This window comes from Panulirus ornatus, chromosome 48 (genome assembly GCF_036320965.1).
Source record: "Panulirus ornatus isolate Po-2019 chromosome 48, ASM3632096v1, whole genome shotgun sequence".
Lineage (NCBI taxonomy): Eukaryota > Metazoa > Arthropoda > Malacostraca > Decapoda > Palinuridae > Panulirus > Panulirus ornatus.
The window spans coordinates 7231454-7251489 of NC_092271.1; the positions used below are offsets into that span (position 1 = coordinate 7231454).

General features: G+C 45.6%; 1 protein-coding gene across 1 annotated transcript in view; it reads left to right on the forward strand.

Moving 5' to 3' along the window:
• LOC139764063 (uncharacterized) overlaps positions 1 to 20036 on the forward strand; it is a 114167-nt gene that overhangs the window by 77415 nt on the left and 16716 nt on the right. The window contains exons 2-3 of the mRNA XM_071690518.1: positions 10742 to 10950; positions 15773 to 15903. Coding sequence (XP_071546619.1) covers positions 10753 to 10950; positions 15773 to 15903 — 329 coding nt within the window. The 5' untranslated portion in view covers positions 10742 to 10752. The remainder of the gene's footprint in view (positions 1 to 10741; positions 10951 to 15772; positions 15904 to 20036) is intronic.

The window sequence follows — 20036 nt, forward strand, 5'->3', positions numbered from 1 at the left end:
AGCGAACAACAACTGACTCACTTCCCAAGCCCTCTCATTCACAACAGACTGCATACTTGCCCCTTTCTCCAAAACCCTTGCACTCATCTCCCTAATAACCCTATCCATAAACTAATCAAAATGCCATAGAGACATCACGCACCCCTGCCGCAAATCGATATTCATTGGGAAGCAATCACTTTCCTCTCTTCCTACTCGTACAAATGCCTTACATTCTTGATGAAATCTGTTCACTACTTCTAGCAACGTACCTCCCACACCATATTCTCTTAATAACTTCCAAAAAGCCTCTCTATCACCTCTGTTATATGCCTTCTCCAGATCCATAAATGCTACATAAAAATCCATTTGTTTTTCTAAGTATTTCTCACATTCTTCAAAGCAAACACCTGATCCACATATCCTCTACCTTTTCTGAAACCACACTGCTCTTCCCCAGTCTGATGCTCTGTACGTGCCTTCACCCTCTCAATCAATACCCTCTTATATAATATCCTAGGAATACTCAACAAACTTATACCTCTGTAATTTGAACATTCACCTTTATCCCCTTTGATTTTGTACAATGGCACTATGCATTCATTCCGCCAATCCTCAGGCACCTCATCATGAACCATACATACGTTGAATATCCTTACCAACCAGTCAATAATAGAGTCACCTCCCTTTTTGATAAATTCTATTACAATACCATCCATACCCGTCGCCTTGCGGGCTTTCATCTTCCTCAAAGTGGTGTCTGAATGTGTGTGAATGTAACCAAGATGAGAAGAAAGGAAAGATGCGTAGTATATTTGAGGAAAGAAACCTGGAAGTTCTGGCTCTTATTGAAACGAAGCTCAAGGGTAATGGAGAAGTATGGTTTGAAATGCCTTGGGAGTAAAGTCAGGGGTTGGTGAGAGGAGAAGAGGTAAGGTACTCCTGAAGCATGATTTGTGGGAATGTGTGATAGAGTTTAAGAAACTGAAAGTGGATGGAGAGAGATGGGTGGTTATTGGTGCTAATGCACCTGGTCATGAGAAGAAAGATCATGAGAAGCAAATGTTTTGGCAGCAGTTGTGTGAGTGTGTCAGCAGTTGAAGGTAATATTGGTGTACATGGGGTATTCATTGTTGTGAATGGAAGCAGTGAAGAGCTTGTGGATTTATGTGCTTAAAAAAACACTGGTGATTGGGAATACCTGGTTTAAAGAGAGAGATATATACATAAGTATACGTATGTAAGTGGGAGAGATGGCCAGAAAGCGTAATTGGATTACGTGTTAATAGATAGGGGCGCGAAAGAGAGACATTTGGATGTTAATGTGCTGAGAGGGGCGGCTGGAGGAATGCCTGATCATCATCTTGAGGACACGAAGGTGAAGATTTGTAGAGGTTTTCAAAACAGAAGAGAGAATGTTGGGGTGAAGAGAGTGGCGAGAGTAAGTGGGCTTGGAAAGAGGATTTGTGTGAGGAAGTACCAGGAGAGATTGAGTGTCGAATGGCAAAAAATCAGAGTAACTGACGTAAGGGGAGTGAGGAAGGAGTGTGATGTATTTATTGAAGCAGTGATGGCATGTTTAAAAGATGCATGTGGCACGAGAAAGGTGTGATGTGTCCAGATTAGAAGAGGTAGTGGGTTGTGGGATGAAGAAGTGAAGTTAATAGTGAAAGAGAAATGAGAGGCGTTTGGACGTTACTAGCAAGGAAGGAGTGCAAATGATTGGGAACTGTACAAAAGACAGAGGCAGGAGGTCAAGAGGAAACTCCAAGGGTTGAATAAGAGGGCAAGTGAGAGTTTTGGAAGGAAGTAAATAACGTTCCCGTGCGATACACTAACTCTCTTAACCTCGTTTGTGGCTGACGTTACCCTAACTGTCTCATCCTTGTGTGTGCCTACACGATACACTAACTGCCTCATGCTTGTCTTTGACTGTACGATACATCAACTGTCTCTCATCCTCGTCTGTGACTGTATGGCACACTTTCTCATCCTTGTTTGTGGCTCTATATTTCAGTAACAGCTCCATCCTCGTCAATAACTGTACGTTACACTAACTGTCTCATCCTCGTCTCTGTATGTAGGGAACTGTACGGTACAAAAACTGTCTTAGCCTTGTCTATGGCTGTCCCATACACTAACTGTCTCTCATCCTCATCTTTGACTGTACTGTACAGTAACTGTCTCATCATCATGTGTGGCTCTACGGTACAGTAACTGTTTCATCTCCATCTGTGGCTGTATCGTGCACCAACTCTCTCTCTCTCTCTTCCTCGCCTGTGGCTGTACATTTCACTAATTGTCCCATCCTCGTCTGTGGCTGTACGGTACACTAACTGTCATTCTCGCCTCTGGCTTTACGTTACACTAACAGAGTCTATCTCTTCCGTGGATGTACGGTACACCAACTTTCTATCATCATCATCCGTGGTTGTGCGGTACATTAACTATCTCATCCTCGTCTGTAGTTGTACGGTATCTTAATGTCTCTCAACTCCGTCTTTGAATGTATGGTACACTAACTGACTCATCCTCGTTTGTGGTTGTACAGTACACTAACTTTCTCTCATCCTCTTCTGTAAGTATACATTACGCTAACTGTCCATTCCTCGTTTGTGACTGTAGGTTACACTAACTCCCATTCTTATTTTCGACTCTACTGTACACTAAGTGTCTCATACATGTCTGTGATTGTACGGTACACTAACTGCCTCATCCTCGTCTGTGACTGTACGGTACACGAAATGTCTCAACCTCGTCTATGTTGGAGCGATACACTAATTGTTTCATCCTCGTCTGTGACTATGCGGTACACTTAACGTCTCAACCTCGTCTATTTTGATACGGTACACTAACTGTCTTGTCCTCGTCTGTGACTGTACGGTACACTGATTGTCTCATCTTCGTCTTTGATTGTACAATGCACTAACTTTCTCTCAGCCTCGTCTGTGACTGAACGGTACACTAACTGTTCCGTCCTTGTCTGTGGCTATAAGATAAACTAACTGTCTCTTATGCTTGTCTGCGGCCATGCGGTACACCAAATGTGTCACTTCCTTGTCTGTGACTGTACAGTACACTAACTGTCTCATTCTCGTCTGTGACAGTACTGTACACTAACTGTCTCTTCCTTATCAGTGGCTGCACGGTACACTAAATGTTTCATCCTTGTCTTTGGCTCTATGGTACACTGACTGTCTCTCAGCATTGGCTATGGCTGTACAGTACACTAAATGTCTCTTATCCTAGTCAGTGACTGTACGGTACACTGCCTTATCCTCGTCTGTGACTATACGGTACACTATCTCTCATCCTCATCTTTGATTGTACAGTGCACTAAATGTCTCATCATCATGTGTGGCTGTACGGTACAGTAACTGTCTCATCTTCGTCTGTGGCTGTATGGTATACCAACTTTCTCCCATCCTCGTCTGTGGCTGTACGTTAAGCTAACTGTCCCATCCTCGTCTGTGGCTGTACGTTAAGCTAACTGTCCCATCCTCGTCTGTGGCTGTACGTTAAGTTAACTGTCCCATCCTCGTCTGTGGCTTTACGTTAAGCTAACTGTCCCATCCTCGTCTGTGGCTGTACGTTAAGCTAACTGTCCCATCCTCGTCTGTGGCTTTACGTTAAGTTAACTGTCCCATCCTCGTCTGTGGCTTTACGTTAAGCTAACTGTCCCATCTCGTCTGTGGCTATACGTTAAGTTAACTGTCCCATCCTCGTCTGTGGCTATACGTTAACTGTCCCATCCTCGTCTGTGGCTGTACGTTAAGCTAACTGTCCCATCCTCGTCTGTGCCTGTACGTTAAGCTAACTGTCCCATCCTCGTCTGTGGTTGCATGGTACACTAACTCTCAATCTCGCCTCTGGCTGTACGGTACGCTAACAGTGTCATCCTCATCTGTGGATATACGGTGCACCAACTTTCTCTCATCATCGTCTGTTGCTGTACGATAATACACTAACTGTATTTCATCCACGTTTGTGTTTGTACGTACACTAACTGTCTTATCCTCGTCTCTGGCTGTATGTACGTTACATTAATTGTTTTATCCTTTTATGTGATTGTACGGTACGCTAAATGTCTCTTAGCCTCGTCTGTGACAGTACTGTATACATAATGTCTCATCCTAGTCTGTGGCTTTGGGGGAACCACCCATCTCTCATCCTTTTCTGTGGCTTTACGGTAGACTGATTTTCTCATCCTCATCTTTGGCTGTACGGTACACTAACTGTCTTTTAGCCTCGACTGTGGTTGTATATCCTTGTCTGTGGTTATATAGATAACGAACTGTCTCATCCTTGTCTGTAGCTCGACAGTACACTCTCATCCTCATCTGTGGCTGTTCGATGCACTAACTGTCCCTCATCCTCGTTTGTCTCTGTACGGTACACTAACTCTCACATCCTCGTCTCTGACTTTAACTGTACTCTAACTGTCTCTCATCCTCGTCTTTGATTATACGGTACACTCAATGTCTCATCATCATCTGTGGCTGTACGGTGTACTAACTCATCTCTTGTGTGCCTGCACGGTACGCTAATAGTCTCATTCTCTTCTCTTGCTGTACGAAACACTAACCATTTTTCATCATCGTCTGTGGCTATACAGTACGCTAGATGTTTCTCATCATCGTCCTCTGGCAGTACTGTACAAGAACTGTCTCATCGTCGTCTGTGACTGTGTGGTACATTAACTGTCTCATCATCGTTTGTGGCTTTACGGTACACTAACTGTCTCATTCTCGTCTGTGGCTGTATGATCCACTGATAGTCTCATCCTCAGCTGTGGTTTACGGTACATACACTAACTGTCTCATCCTCGTCTGTGGCTGTATGATCCACTAATAGTCTCATCCTCAGTTGTGATTTACGGTACACTAACTGTTTCTCATCCTTGTTTGTGGCTGTATTATACACTAACTGTGTCTCATCCTCGTGTGTGGCTCTTCGATACGCTAAATGTCTCGTCCTCGTCTGTTCCTGTACGGTACATTAACTGTTTCTCATCCTTGTCTCTGTGGCTATACGGTACATTAACTGGATTATCCTCGCCAATGGCTGCATAGTTCACTAACTGTCTCTCATCCTCGTCTCTAGCTATACTAACGTACACTGTCTCATCCTCTTCTGTGACTGTGCAACACTCAAGCTGTTTCATCCTTTTATGTGGTTATACGGTGCACCAATTGTCCCTCGTCCTCTTGTGTGACTTACTCTCTTCTGTGGCTTTACGGTTCACTAACTGTATCCAGTTCAAGTGTGTGGCTGTGCAGTACACTGACTATCATCCTCGTCTCTGACTGTTGGGTACACTAACTGTCTCATTCTCGTCTGTATCTGTATGGTACACTAACTGTCTCTTAACTTCGTCTGTGGCTATCCGGTACATTGACTGTCATCTTCATCTGTGGCTCTAAGATACACTAACTGTCTCTCTTCCTCATCTGTGGCTTTACGGTACAATAACATTCTCATCCTGCTCTGTGGCTGTACAGTACACTAACTGTCTCTCATCATCGTCTGTGGCTGTATGGCACACTAACTGTCTCGCATTCTCGTCTGTGGTTTTACGGTACACTAAGAGCCTCATACTTGTCTGTGGTTTTACGATACGCCAACTGTTTCTCATCCATGTCTGTGACTGTACGTTACACTTAATATCTCATCCTCATACGTGGTATACAGTACAGTACCTGTATCATCCTCGTCTGTAACTGTACGGTACACTATCTCATCCTCGTTTGTAACTGTACTATACATTAACTGTCTCATCCTCGTTTGTAACTGTACTGTACATTAACTGTCTCATCCTCGTTTGTAACTGTACTATACATTAACCGTCTCATCCTCGTTTCTGGTTGTATGGTATGCTAACTATCTCATCCCCGTCTGTAGCTATAGGTACATTATATGTCTCATCCTCGTATGTGGCTCTACGGTATACAAAATGACACATCCTTGTCTGCAACTGTGTGATACACTAACGTTCTCATCTTCATCTGTGACTTTACGGTACACTAACTGTCTCTCATCCTCGTCTGTGACTGTGCGGTACACTAACTGTCCCATTTTAGTTTTCTACTGTACGGTACAATTACAGTCTCATTCTTGCATTGTGGCTGTACGGTATACTAACTGTCCCATCCTTGTCTGTGGCTCTAGGGTAAACTAGCTGTCTTTCATCCTCGTCTCTGATTGTACTGTATCCTAACTGTCTTATCCTCATCATGGCTGTACGGTACTCGTCAGTAGCTGTACGATACCCGACCTATCTCTCATCTTCGTGTCTGACTGTAGGGTACACTAGTTGTCTCATCCTCGTCTGTATCTGGAGGGTACACTAACTGTCTTGCAACTTCGTCTGTGGCTGTACGGTACACTAACATTTTCCCACCCTCATCTGAGGCTCCACAGCACAATAACACTCTCATCCTCCTCTGTGGCTGTACAGTACACTAACTGTCTCTCATCATCGTCTATGGCTGTACGTTACACCAACTGTCTCATCTTCGTCTCTGACTTACAGTACACTAACTATTTCATCCTCGTCTATGGCTATAGGTACACTAGATGTCTCATCTTCGTCTGTGACTCTACGGTACACTACATGTTACATCCTCGTTTGTAACTGTGCGGTACACTATCTCTTTTTCGTCTGTGGGCTTACGATACACTAACTGTCTCTCATCCTCGTCTGTGACTGTACGGCAGACTAACTGTCTTATCCTCGTCTGTGGATGTAAGGTACAATAACTATCGCTCATCCTCATCTGTGGCTCTTCTATACAATAAGAGTCTCATCCTCCTCTGTGGCTGTAAAGTACACTAACTATATCTCATCATCGTCTGTGGCTGTGTGGTACATCAACTGTCTCTCATTCTCGTCTGTGGATTTACGGTGCTCTAAGAGGGTCTCATCCTCGTCTGTGGTTTTACGGTACACGAACTGTCTCTCATCATCGTTTATGGCTATACGGTACACTAACTGTCTCATCCTCATCTCTGACTGTACGGTATACTAAATATCTCATCCTCGTCTGTGACTATAAGTACATTAATTTTCTCATCCTCGTCTGTGGTTCTACGGTACACTAAATGTTACATCCTTGTCTGTAACTGTACGTTACACTAACTATCTCATCTTTCTCTGCGGCTTTACGATACACTAAATGTCTCATCATCGTCTGTGGCTGTACGGTATACTAACTGTGTCTCATCTTTGTCTATGGCTCTATGGTACACTAAATGTGTCTCATCCTCGTCTATGACAGTACTAGACACTGTCTCATCCTCTTGTACGGCTGTACAGTACACTAAATGTCTCCCATCCTTGTCTGTGGCAGCACGATACACTTAGTGTCCCATCCTCATCTGTGACTATACGGTGCATTGATTGTCTCATCCTCGAATGTGGCTGTTCTGTACACTAACTGTTTTTCACTCTTGTCTATGACTGTACGGTACACTGAATGCGTAATCCTCGTCTGTGACTACACGGTACACTACATGTCTCATCATCGTCTCTGATTGTACAGTACAATAACTGTCTCATACTCATCTGTGACTGTACAGTACACTAACTGTCTCATATTCGTTTGTGACTTAACGGTACTTTAAATATCTGATCATCGTTTGTGACTGCACGGTACATTAACTCTCTCATCCTCTTCTGTGGCTGGGGGTACGTTACCTCATTCTCGTCTGTGGCTGTACGGTACACTAGATGTCTAATCCTCGTCTGTAGATGTAAGGTCCACTAAGTCCTTCTCATCGTCATTTGTGACATTACTGTACACTATATGTCTCATTCTCGTGTGTGGCTCTTCGGTACACTAACTGTCCCTCATCCTTGTCTGTGGCTGTACGGTACACTGTCTCTCATCCATGTCTGTGGCTGTACGGTACACTGTCTCTCATCCATGTCTATGGCTGTACGGTGCACTGTCTTTCATCCATGTCTGTGGCTGTGCGGTACACTGTCTGTCTCATCTTCGTCTGTGGCTGTAAGGAACACCAACTGTTTCTCTTCCTCATCTATGACTCTCCGGTACACTAACTGCCTCTTCTCGTCGTCTATGGTTGTACGGTACACCAGTTGCCTATTTTCGTCCGTGGCTTCATGGTACACTAACTGTTTCTCATCTTCGTCTGTGACTGTACGGTGCACTTAATGTCTCATTCTTGTCTCTGGTGTACGGTGCAATAACAGTATCATCCTCGTGTATAACTATTCGGTACACTTACTGTCTCTCATTCTTGTCTGTGACTGTGCAGTACACTAACTCTCATCCCCGTTTGTGGCTGTACGGTACAATAACAGTCTTATCCTCGTTTATGACTTACGATACACTGTCTCTCATCATCGTCTGTGGCTCTGCGGTACACTAACTGTCTCACCCTCGTCTTTCACTGTACAGTACACTAACTGTCTCAACATCGTTTGTGGCTCTATGATACACTAACTGTCTCTCAACCTCGTCTGTGTCTTTATGGTACACCAACTATCTCATCCTCATCTGTGGCTGTACGGTACACTAACTGTCTCATCCTCGTCTGTGGCTGTACTGTATACAAATTCTCTCATCCTTGTCAGAGGCTGCACGGCACATTAACTGTCTCTTAGCTTTGTCTGTTGTTGTATGATACACTATCTGTCTCAGCCTTGTATGATGCTCTGTAGTACACTGTGTCTCATCCTTTTCTGTGGCTGTACGGAACACTAACACACACACACACACACACACACACACACTCTCTCTCTCTCTCTCTCTCTCTCTCTCTCTCTCTCTCTCTCTCTCTCTCTCTCTCTCTCTCTCTCTCTCTCTCTCTCTCTCTCTCTCTCTCTCTCTCTCTCTCTCTCTCTCTCTCTCTCTCTCTCTCTCTCTCTCTCTCTCTCTCTCTCTCTCTCTCTCTCTCTCTCTCTCTCTCTCTCTCTCTCTCTCTCTCTCTCTCTCTCTCTCTCTCTCTCTCTCTCTCTCTCTCTCTCTCTCTCTCTCTCTCTCTCTCTCTCTCTCTCTCTCTCTCTCTCTCTCTCTCTCTCTCTCTCTCTCTCTCTCTCTCTCTCTCTCTCTCTCTCTCTCTCTCTCTCTCTCTCTCTCTCTCTCTCTCTCTCTCTCTCTCTCTCTCTCTCTCTCTCTCTCTCTCTCTCTCTCTCTCTCTCTCTCTCTCTCTCTCTCTCTCTCTCTCTCTCTCTCTCTCTCTCTCTCTCTCTCTCTCTCTCTCTCTCTCTCTCTCTCTCTCTCTCTCTCTCTCTCTCTCTCTCTCTCTCTCTCTCTCTCTCTCTCTCTCTCTCTCTCTCTCTCTCTCTCTCTCTCTCTCTCTCTCTCTCTCTCTCTCTCTCTCTCTCTCTCTCTCTCTCTCTCTCTCTCTCTCTCTCTCTCTCTCTCTCTCTCTCTCTCTCTCTCTCTCTCTCTCTCTCTCTCTCTCTCTCTCTCTCTCTCTCTCTCTCTCTCTCTCTCTCTCTCTCTCTCTCTCTCTCTCTCTCTCTCTCTCTCTCTCTCTCTCTCTCTCTCTCTCTCTCTCTCTCTCTCTCTCTCTCTCTCTCTCTCTCTCTCTCATGCTCGTCTATGACTTTACGGAACACTAACTGTCTCTCATCCTCTTCTGTGGCTGTACGGTAAAATAACTGTCTTATCCTCGTCTGAGGCTGTAAACACGAACTGTCTCATCCTCGTCTGTGGCTGTACGGTACACTGTCTTTTATCATCGTCTGTGACTGTATGGAACACTTATTTTTTCATCCTTGTCTGTGGCTGTATGGTACTCTATATGTCTCTCATCCTTTTCTTTGGCTGCACGATACACTAACTGTCTCATCCTCGTCTGTCATTCTACGGTACACTAACTGTCTCATCCTCGTCTGTGGCTGCATGGTACACTAACTATCTTTCGTCCTCGTCTTTAGCTGTATTATACATTAACTGTCTCATCCTCATCTGTGGCTGTACTGTACACTAACTGTCCCGTCCTTTTGTGTGACTTTATGACATTAACATTCTCATTCTCGTCTGTGGCTGGACGGTATACTGACTGTCTCACCATCATCTGTGGCTGCACGGTGCACTGTCTCTTATCCTCGTCTGTGGCTGTTCGGTACACCAGCTATCTCGCATCCTCGTTTGTGGTTTTACATACACTAACTCTCATCCTCGTCTGTGGCTGTACGGTACACTTACTATCTCTCATCTTAATCTGTGACTGTACAGTTCTCTAACTGTCTCTTCATCGTCTGTGGCTGAACGGTACACTAACTGTCTCTTCGTCGTCTGTGGCTGCACGGTACAATAACTGTCATCCTCATCTTTGGCTGTACGGTACACTAACTCTCTTTTCATCGTCTGTGGCTGCACGGTACAATATCTGTCATCCTCATCTTTGGCTGTACGGTACACTAACTCTCTTTTCATCGTCTGTGGCTGCACGGTACAATATCTGTCATCCTCATCTGTGGCCGTACGGTACATTAACTGTCTCTTCATCGTCTGTGGCTGTACGGTACACTAACAATCTTGTCCCCTGCTCAGACTAGCTTAAATCGTGCCTACAGTGAGCAGTTTACCTCTGTCAATACGACGGAAGGAAGATAGGAACGGAACGGGACGATGGGAATCTAAATGAATGATGGGAATGGATTGGAAGGGGAATGGAATAGTTGGATTTCAAACAATGAAAACGGGTCCTTATTACCCTCAACCATTTCTTGTAGGTCAGTTTGCACAATGTCGAAGATGTTATCATGGAACTTATCTGCCAGCAGGAGCAGGTATCATGATGAGCAGCGACAGCAGGAAGACTAGAGGGAGTGAGAGAGATGAGGAGGAGGAGGAGGAGGAGGTGCTGCTGTTGACCTTACTGGCGGAGGTGAAGCCCCCAGCCTGGGTGACGGTGCAAGAGGTAATACAAAATAGCAACAAGTTCCCTGCCACCTTCCCCGTCCACACAGCCAGGCTCAGCACCCTGCTACAGGTAAGACCCAGTTACTCACAAAACATGAGTCTACACAGTAGACCAGACCTTCCTCTTACAAGAGCCGATGATAACCTGACACTCACTCAACCTTTCTGTCTTGTTAACAGCTTTATGTATTGACTCGTCTGTATAGTGGTCCTGGTGACCTGGTCTGTCCTCATATCGTTTCAGAGTTTTGTGCCAGTTTTTCTGGTACAATATAAACACCTTTCTCTTCCCCTAACGTTTTACTTCTTTATCTTTTCATTATAACCTCCATTTTTCGCACCTATTTTTTATTTTTCTATAAATTGTTCCTTATTAACATTTTGAGGCTAGTTAGGAAACTTGAAGGCTGTGAACAAGTCACCCTTACTCCTCTCTCTTCCGTGAAAGACAGATGTATATCCTCTAACCTGTCACTGACACTCAGCTCTCCTAATTCTTGTACCATATTTGATGTCTGTTGTGGACCTACTCTGTTCGTTCTTACTGTTTCTTGAAGCGTTGTCACCAAAGATGAGCGCACATAGTTATGACTCAATGTATGATATAAATGATAAGCTTTTCCATGTACTGTCACCTCCCAAAGTTCCTCTGCGCTCCTGGGTAACTGTGTGGCGCTGGCGCTGTCCTGTCTCCTACCTCCATCCCGGGAAGAGGGTTACATCATATCTCACACCGACAGACGATGGATATCATGTAATGACCTACATGTACTGTACGAGGAGGCTCTTACACTGGTGGTGTCCCATCTCCTGTAGTGTACGAGGAGGCTCTTACACTGGTGGTGTCCCATCTCCTGTAGTGTACGAGGAGGCTCTTACACTGGTGGTGTCCCATCTCCTGTAGTGTACGAGGAGGCTCTTACACTGGTGGTGTCCCATCTCCTGTAGTGTACGAGGAGGCTCTTACACTGGTGGTGTCCCATCTCCTGTAGTGTACGAGGAGGGTCTTACACTGGTGGTGTCCCATCTCCTGTAGTGTAAGAGGAGGGTCTTACACTGGTGGTGTCCCATCTCCTGTAGTGTACGAGGAGGCTCTTACACTGGTGGTGTCCCATCTCCTGTAGTGTACGAGGAGGCTCTTACACTGGTGGTGTCCCATCTCCTGTAGTGTACGAGGAGGCTCTTACACTGGTGGTGTCCCATCTCCTGTAGTGTACGAGGAGTGGTCTTACACTGGTGGTGTCCCATCTCCTGTAGTGTACGAGGAGGGTCTTACACTGGTGGTGTCCCATCTCCTGTAGTGTACGAGGAGGCTCTTACACTGGTGGTGTCCCATCTCCTGTAGTGTACGAGGAGGCTCTTACACTGGTGGTGTCCCATCTCCTGTAGTGTACGAGGAGGCTCTTACACTGGTGGTGTCCCATCTCCTGTAGTGTACGAGGAGGGTCTTACACTGGTGGTGTCCCATCTCCTGTAGTGTACGAGGAGGGTCTTACACTGGTGGTGTCCCATCTCCTGTAGTGTACGAGGAGGCTCTTACACTGGTGGTGTCCCATCTCCTGTAGTGTACGAGGAGGGTCTTACACTGGTGGTGTCCCATCTCCTGTAGTGTACGAGGAGGGTCTTACACTGGTGGTGTCCCATCTCCTGTAGTGTACGAGGAGGCTCTTACACTGGTGGTGTCCCATCTCCTGTAGTGTACGAGGAGGGTCTTACACTGGTGGTGTCCCATCTCCTGTAGTGTACGAGGAGGCTCTTACACTGGTGGTGTCCCATCTCCTGTAGTGTACGAGGAGGGTCTTACACTGGTGGTGTCCCATCTCCTGTAGTGTACGAGGAGGGTCTTACACTGGTGGTGTCCCATCTCCTGTGGTGTACTTCCTCCAGGTTTTCTCCCTTCAACCTTACTTCCCAGTTGACTTGTCCCTCAACCATACTGAATCTAATAACCTTGCTCTTATTCACATTTACTCTCAGCTTTCTTATTTCACACACTTTACCATACTCAGTCACCAGCTTCTGCAGTTTCTCACCCGAATCAGCCACCAGCGCTGTATCATCAGCGAACAATAACTGATTCTCTTCCCTACCAACACCATCGCATCATCCAAACCCTCCTTCTAACACCAGCACATCGTCCGAAGCCTTTCTACACCAGCGCATCTTCCCAGTCATCCTACTAATAAGAGCGCACTCTACAAATCATCCTACCAACACCAGTACATCATCCAAACCAGCCTACCAACACCAGCACATTATCCAAAGCTACCTACCAACGCCAGTACATCATCCAAACCATCCTCCCAACTCCAGCACATCATCCAAATCATCCTACCAACACTAGCACATCATCAGAAACCATCCTACCAACACGAGCACATTATCCAAACCGTCCTGCCAACACCAACACATCATCCAATCCATTCTTCCCACACTAGGACATCATCCGAAGCTTCCTACCAGCACCAGCACATCATGCAAAAAGTCCTACCAACACCATCACATCATCCAAGCCATCCTCCTAACACCAGCACATCGTTCGAAGCCTTTCTACACCAGCACATCCTACTAACACCAGTACATCCTCCAAATCATCTAACCAACACCAACACATCATCCAAACCATCCACCCAACACCAGCACATCATCCAAAGCTCCCTACTAACACCAGTGCATCATCCTAACCATCCTACCAACACCAGCACATCATCCGAATGGTCCTACCAAACCAGCACATCATCCAAAACATCCTTTTCACACCAACACATCATCCAAAGCTTCTTACCAACACCAGCACATCATCCAAACCATGTTTCCAACACCAGCACATCATCCAAACAATTCTACCAACACCAGCACATCATCCAAACCAACCTTCTCACACCAGCTAATCATCCAAAGCTTCCTACCAACACCAGCACATCATCCAAACCATCCTACCAACAGCAGCAAATCCTACAAACCATCGTACCAACACCAGCACATCATCCAAAGCTTCCTACCAACACCAGCACATCATCCAAACCATCCTACCAACACAAGCACATCATCCAAACCATCCTACCAACAGCAGCAAATCCTACAAACCATCGTACCAACACCAGCACATCATCCAAAGCTTCCTACCAACACCAGCACATCATCCAAACCATCCTACCAACACAAGCACATCATCCAAACCATCCTACCAACAGCAGCAAATCCTACAAACCATCCTACCAACACCAGCACATCATCCAAACCATCTTACCAACACCAGCACATCATGCAAACAATCCTACCAACACCAGCACATCATCGAAACCATCTTACCAACACCAGCACATCATCCAAACCATCCTTCCCAAACCAGCACATCATCTGAAGCTCCTAATAATACCAGCACATCAACCAAGCCTTCTACCAACACCAGTACATCATCCGAAGCTTCCTACCGACTCCAACTATTATACAAAGCTTCCTACCAACACCAGCACATTATCTAAGCCGTATTATTATCGCCAGCACATCATCCAAACCATCCTACCAACACCAGCATATCATCAATGCCATCCTACCAACACCAGTACATCATCATGAGCTTCCTACGGACACCAACACATTATCCAAAGCTTCCTGCCAACACCAGCACAGCATTTAAACCATATTACCAACGCCATCACTTCATCAGAGCCATCCTACCAACACCAGCACATAATCCGAAACTTCCTACCAACACCAGCACATCAACCAAGCCTTCCTACTAACACCAGTACATCATCCGAAGCTTCCTACCAACACCAACACATCATGCAAAGCTTCCCATAAACACCAGCACATCATCTGAAGCTTCCTACCAACACCAGCACATAATCCAAGCCATTCTGCTAACACCAGCCCATCCTCCAAATCATCCTACCAACCCCAGCATATTATCCAAAGCTTCTTACGAACACCAGCACATCCTCCAAACCATCCTACCAACACCAGCACATCATTCAAGATATCTTACCAACACCAACACATCATCCGAAGCTTCTACCAACACAAGCACATCATCCAAATCATCCTACCAACACCAGCACATTATCTAAACCATCCTACCAACACTAGCACATCATCCAAACCATCTTACCAACACCAGCACATTATCCAAACTATCCTTCCCTTACCAGCACATTATCCGAAGCTTCCTGCCAACACCAGCACATCATCCAAACCATCCTACCAACACCAGCACATCATGCAAACCATCCAACCAACACCAGCACATCATCCAAGCCATCCTATTAACACCAACCCATCCTTCAAATCATCCTACCAACACCAGCACATCATCCGAAGCTTCATACCAACACCAGTATATCCTCCAAACCATTCCACCAACACCAGCACATCATTCAAGCCATCTTACCAACACCAGCACACCATTGAAGCTTCCTACCAACACCAGTACATCATCCAAACCATTCTACCAACACCAGCACATCATACAAACCATCCTACTAACACCAGCATATCATCCAAACCATCCTTCCCACACTAGCATATCATCAAAAGCTTCCTACCAACACCAGCACATCATCCACACCATCCTTCCAACACCAGCACATCATCGAAACCATCCTTCTCACACCAGCATATCATCCAAAGCTTCCTACCAACACCAGCACATCATCCAAACCATCCTTCCCACACCAGCATATCACCCAAAGCTTCCTTCCAACACCAGTCCATCACCCAAACCATCTTAGCAACACCAGCACATCATCCAAACCATCCTACCAACACCAGCACATCATCCAAAGCATCCTACCAACACCAGATCAACAAGAATTTCACTATCAATATTAGATGACCAGCAGGTCACATATGTTCTGCTTTAACTAACCCTTGACCTATGACGTTGTCAGGTCGAGGGTCATGAGGAGAAGTCCCTGGAGGAGAAGGTCAACTCGGCTTACCCGTTGGTACACGAGCGTGTGCTTCCCTTGCTGGCCTCCTTCCTCACACATAAGCGCACCCACGGCAGGAGGAGAGAAAAGTAGGTACTACACAGTGTAATGATGAATGACCACTGCAGGAGGAGAGAAAAGTAGGTACTACACAGTGTAACGATGAATGACCACGGCAGGAGGAGAGAAAAGTAGGTACTTCACAGTGTAATGATGAATGACTGCAGCAGGAGGAGAGAAAAGTAGGTACTACACAGTGTAATGATGAATGACCACTGCAGGAGGAGAGAAAAGTAGGTACTACACAGTGTAATGATGAATGACTGCGGCAGGAGGAGAGAAAAGTAGGTAATACACAGTGTGATGATGAATGACTACGGTCATGCTGGTAGATGATCCTCCATCTACGGTCATGCCAGTAGATGACCCACCATCTACGGCTATGCCAGTAGATGACCCACCTTCTATGACCATATCAGTAGATAGCTCACCATCTACAGTCATACCAGATGACCCACCATTTACAATCATATCAATAGATGAGCCACAATCTACGTCCATGCCAATAGATGACCCACCATCTCCAGGAATGCCAGTAGATAGTCCACTATCTGCGGTTATGCCAGTAGATTACGGCCTCCCAGTAGATAACCCACCATCTTCGGCCATGGCAGTAGATGACTCACCATCTACCGCCATGCCATCATGATAAGCTCCCCAGGGCTAGTGCATGTCATGATAAGCTCCCCATGGTTAGTATGGGTCATGATAAGCTCCCCATTGTTAGTACAGGTCATAATATCCTCCCCATAGTTATAGGAGCAGGTCATGATAAGCTCCTCATTGTTACTGCAGGTCATAATAAGCTCCCCATGTTTATAACAGATTATGATAAGCTCCCCATTGTAAGTGCAGGTCATGATAAGCTCCTCATTGTTAGTGCAGGTCATGATAAGCTCCCATGGTGAGTGGAAGTCATGATAAGCTTCCCATGGTAAGTGCAAATCATGATAAGCTCCCCATGGTTAGTACAGGTCATAATAAGCTCCCTTTGGTTATAGCAGATCATGACAAGCTCCCCATGGTTAGAGCAGGTCATGATAAGCTCCCCATGGTTAGTGCAGGTCATGATAAGCTCCCCATTGTTAGTACAGGTCATATGGAGCTCCCCTTGGTTATAGCAGGTCATGATAAGCTCCCCATGATTAGTGCAGGTCATGATAAGCTCCTATGGTTAGTGAAGGTCATGATAAGCTCCCCATTATTAGAACAGGTCATGATAGCTCCCCATGGTTAGGTTATGATAAGCCCCCCATTCTTAGCGCAGATCATGATAAGCTCCCCATTTTTAGTGCAAGTCATGATAAGCTCCCATGGTTAGTGCATGTCATGATAAGCTCTCCATGGTTAGTACAGGTCAGGATAAGCTCCCATGGTTAGTACAGGTCATGATAAGCTCCCCATGGTTATAGCAAGTCATGATAAGCTCCCAATTGTTAGGGCAGTTCATAAGCTCCTCATGGTTATAGCTGGTCATGATAAGCTCCCCATTATTAGTGCAGGTCATGATAAGCTCCCCATGGTTAGTGCAGATCATAATAAACCTCCAGTGTTAGTGCAGGTCAGGAAAAGCTCCCCATGGTCAGTGCAGGTCATGATAAGCTCCCCATGGTTAGTACGGGTCATGATAAGCTCTTCATGGTTATAGCAGGTCATGATAAGCTACCCATTGTTAGTACAGGTTATGATAAGCTCCCCATGGTTAGTACAAGTCATGATAAGCTCCCCATGGTGAGTGCAAGGCATGATAAGCTCCCCATGGTTAGTGCAGGTCATGATTAGCTCCCATGGCTAGTACAAGTCATGATAAGCTCCCCATGGTTAGTGAAGCTCATGATAAGCTCCCATGGTTAACACAGGTAATGATATGCTCCCATGGTTGGTACAGGTCATGATAAGCTCCCCATTCTTAGTGCAGGTCTTGATATGCTCCCATGGTTGGTACAGGTCATGATAAGCTCCCCATTCTTAGTGCAGGTCTTGATAAGCTCCCCATGGTTAGTGCAGGTCATGATAAGCTTCTCATTGTTAGTGCAGGTCATGATAAGCTCCCCATGGTTAGTACAGGCCATGATAAGCTCCCATGCTTAGAGCAGGTCATGATAAGCTCTCCATTGTTAGTGCAGATCATGATAAGCTCCCCATTGTTAGTGCAGATCATGATAAGCTTCCCTTGGTTAGTGCAGGTCGTGATAAGCTCCCCATGGTTAGTACGGGTCATGATAAACTCCCATGGTTATAGTAGGTCGTGATACGTCCCCCATTGTTAGTGCAGGTCATGATAAGCTCCCATGGTTAGTGCAGGTCATGATAAGCTCCCCATGACTAGTACAGGCCATGATAAGCTCCCATGGCTAGAGCAGGTCATGATAAACTACCCATTGTTAGTGCAGGTCATGATAAGCTCCCCATCGTTAGTGCAGGTCATGAATACCTTCCCATGGTTAGTAGGGGTCATGATAATCTCCCATGGTTAGAGCAGGACATGATAAGCTTCCCATGGTTAGTGCGGGTCATGATTTGCTCCCCATTCTTAATGTAGGTCATGATAAGCCCCAAATGGTTAGTACAGGTCATGATAAGCTCCCATGGTTAGAGCAGGTCATGATAAGCTCCCCATTGCTAGTGCATGTCATAATAAGTTTCCCATGGTTAGTGCAGGTCATGATAAGCTCCCTCATGATTAGTGAAGATCATGATAAGCTCCCATCGTTAGTACAGGTCATGATAAGCTCCCATGGTTAGAGCAGGCCATGATAAGCTCCCCATTCTTAGTGCAGGTCATGATAAGCTCCCCATGGTTAGTGCAGATCGTGATAAGCTCCCTATTGTTAATGCAGGTCATGATAAGCTCCCCATGGTTAGAACAGGCCATGATAAGCTCCCAGGGTTGGAACAGGTCATAATAACCTCCCCATTGTTAGTGCAGGTCATGATAAGCTCCCCATTGTTAGTTCGGGTCATGATAAGCTAGCATGGTTAGTGCAGGTAATAATAAACTCCCCATGGTTAGTACAATTCGTGACAGGCCCCCCATGGTTACTGCAGGTCATGATTTTCTCCCCATTATTAATGCATGTAATGATAAACTCCCCATTGTTAGTGCAGTTCATGATAGTCTCCCATGGTTAGAGCAGGACATGATAAGTTCCCCATGATTAGTGCTGGTCATGATTTCCTCCCCATCATTAATGCAGGTCATGATAAGCTCCCTCATGGTTAGTACAGGTCATGATAAGCTCTCCATGTTTAGTGCAGGTCATGTTAAGCTCCTCATGGATAGTACAGGTCATGTATATGTTCTCATGGTTAGTGCAGGTCATGATAAACTCGCTATATTTAGTGTAGGTCATGATAATTCCCCATGGTTAGTGCAGGTCATGATAAGCTCCCCCATGGTTAGTACGGATCATGATATGCTCCTACATCGTTAGTACAGATCATGATAAGCTCCCATGGTTAGAGCAGACCATGATAAGCTCCCCATTCTTAGTGCAGGTCATGATAAGCTCCCCATGGTTAGTGCAGAATATGATAAGCTCCCCATTGTTAATGCAGGTCATGATAAGCTCCCATGGTTAGTACAGGCAATGATAAGCTCCCAGGGCTAGAGCAGGTCATGATAACCTCCCCATTGTTAGTGCAGGTCATGATAAGCTCCCCATTGTTAGTTCAGGTCATGATAAGCTCCCGTGGTTAGTGCAGGCTATGATAAGCTCCCCATGGTTAGTGCAGATCATGATAGGCTCCTCATGGTTAGTGCAGGTCATGATAGGCTCCCATGGTTAGAGCAGGTCATGATAAGCTTCCCATTGTTAGTGCAGGTCATGATAAGCTTCCCATGGTTAGTACAAGTCATGATAAGCTCCCCATGGTTAGTATGGGTCATGATAAGCTGCCATGGTTAGATCAGGTCATATTAAGCTCCCCATTGTTAGTGCAGGTGATGATAAGCTCCCATGGTTATAGCAGGTAATGATAAGGTCCCCATTGTTAGTGCAGTTAATGATAAGCTCCCCATGGTTAGTGCAGGTCATGATAAGCTCTCATCATTAGAGAAGGTCATGATAAGCTCCCCATGGTTAGTACAGGTCATGATAAGCTCCCATGGTTAGAGCAGGTCATGATAAGCTCCCGATTGTTAGTGCAGTCATGATGAGCT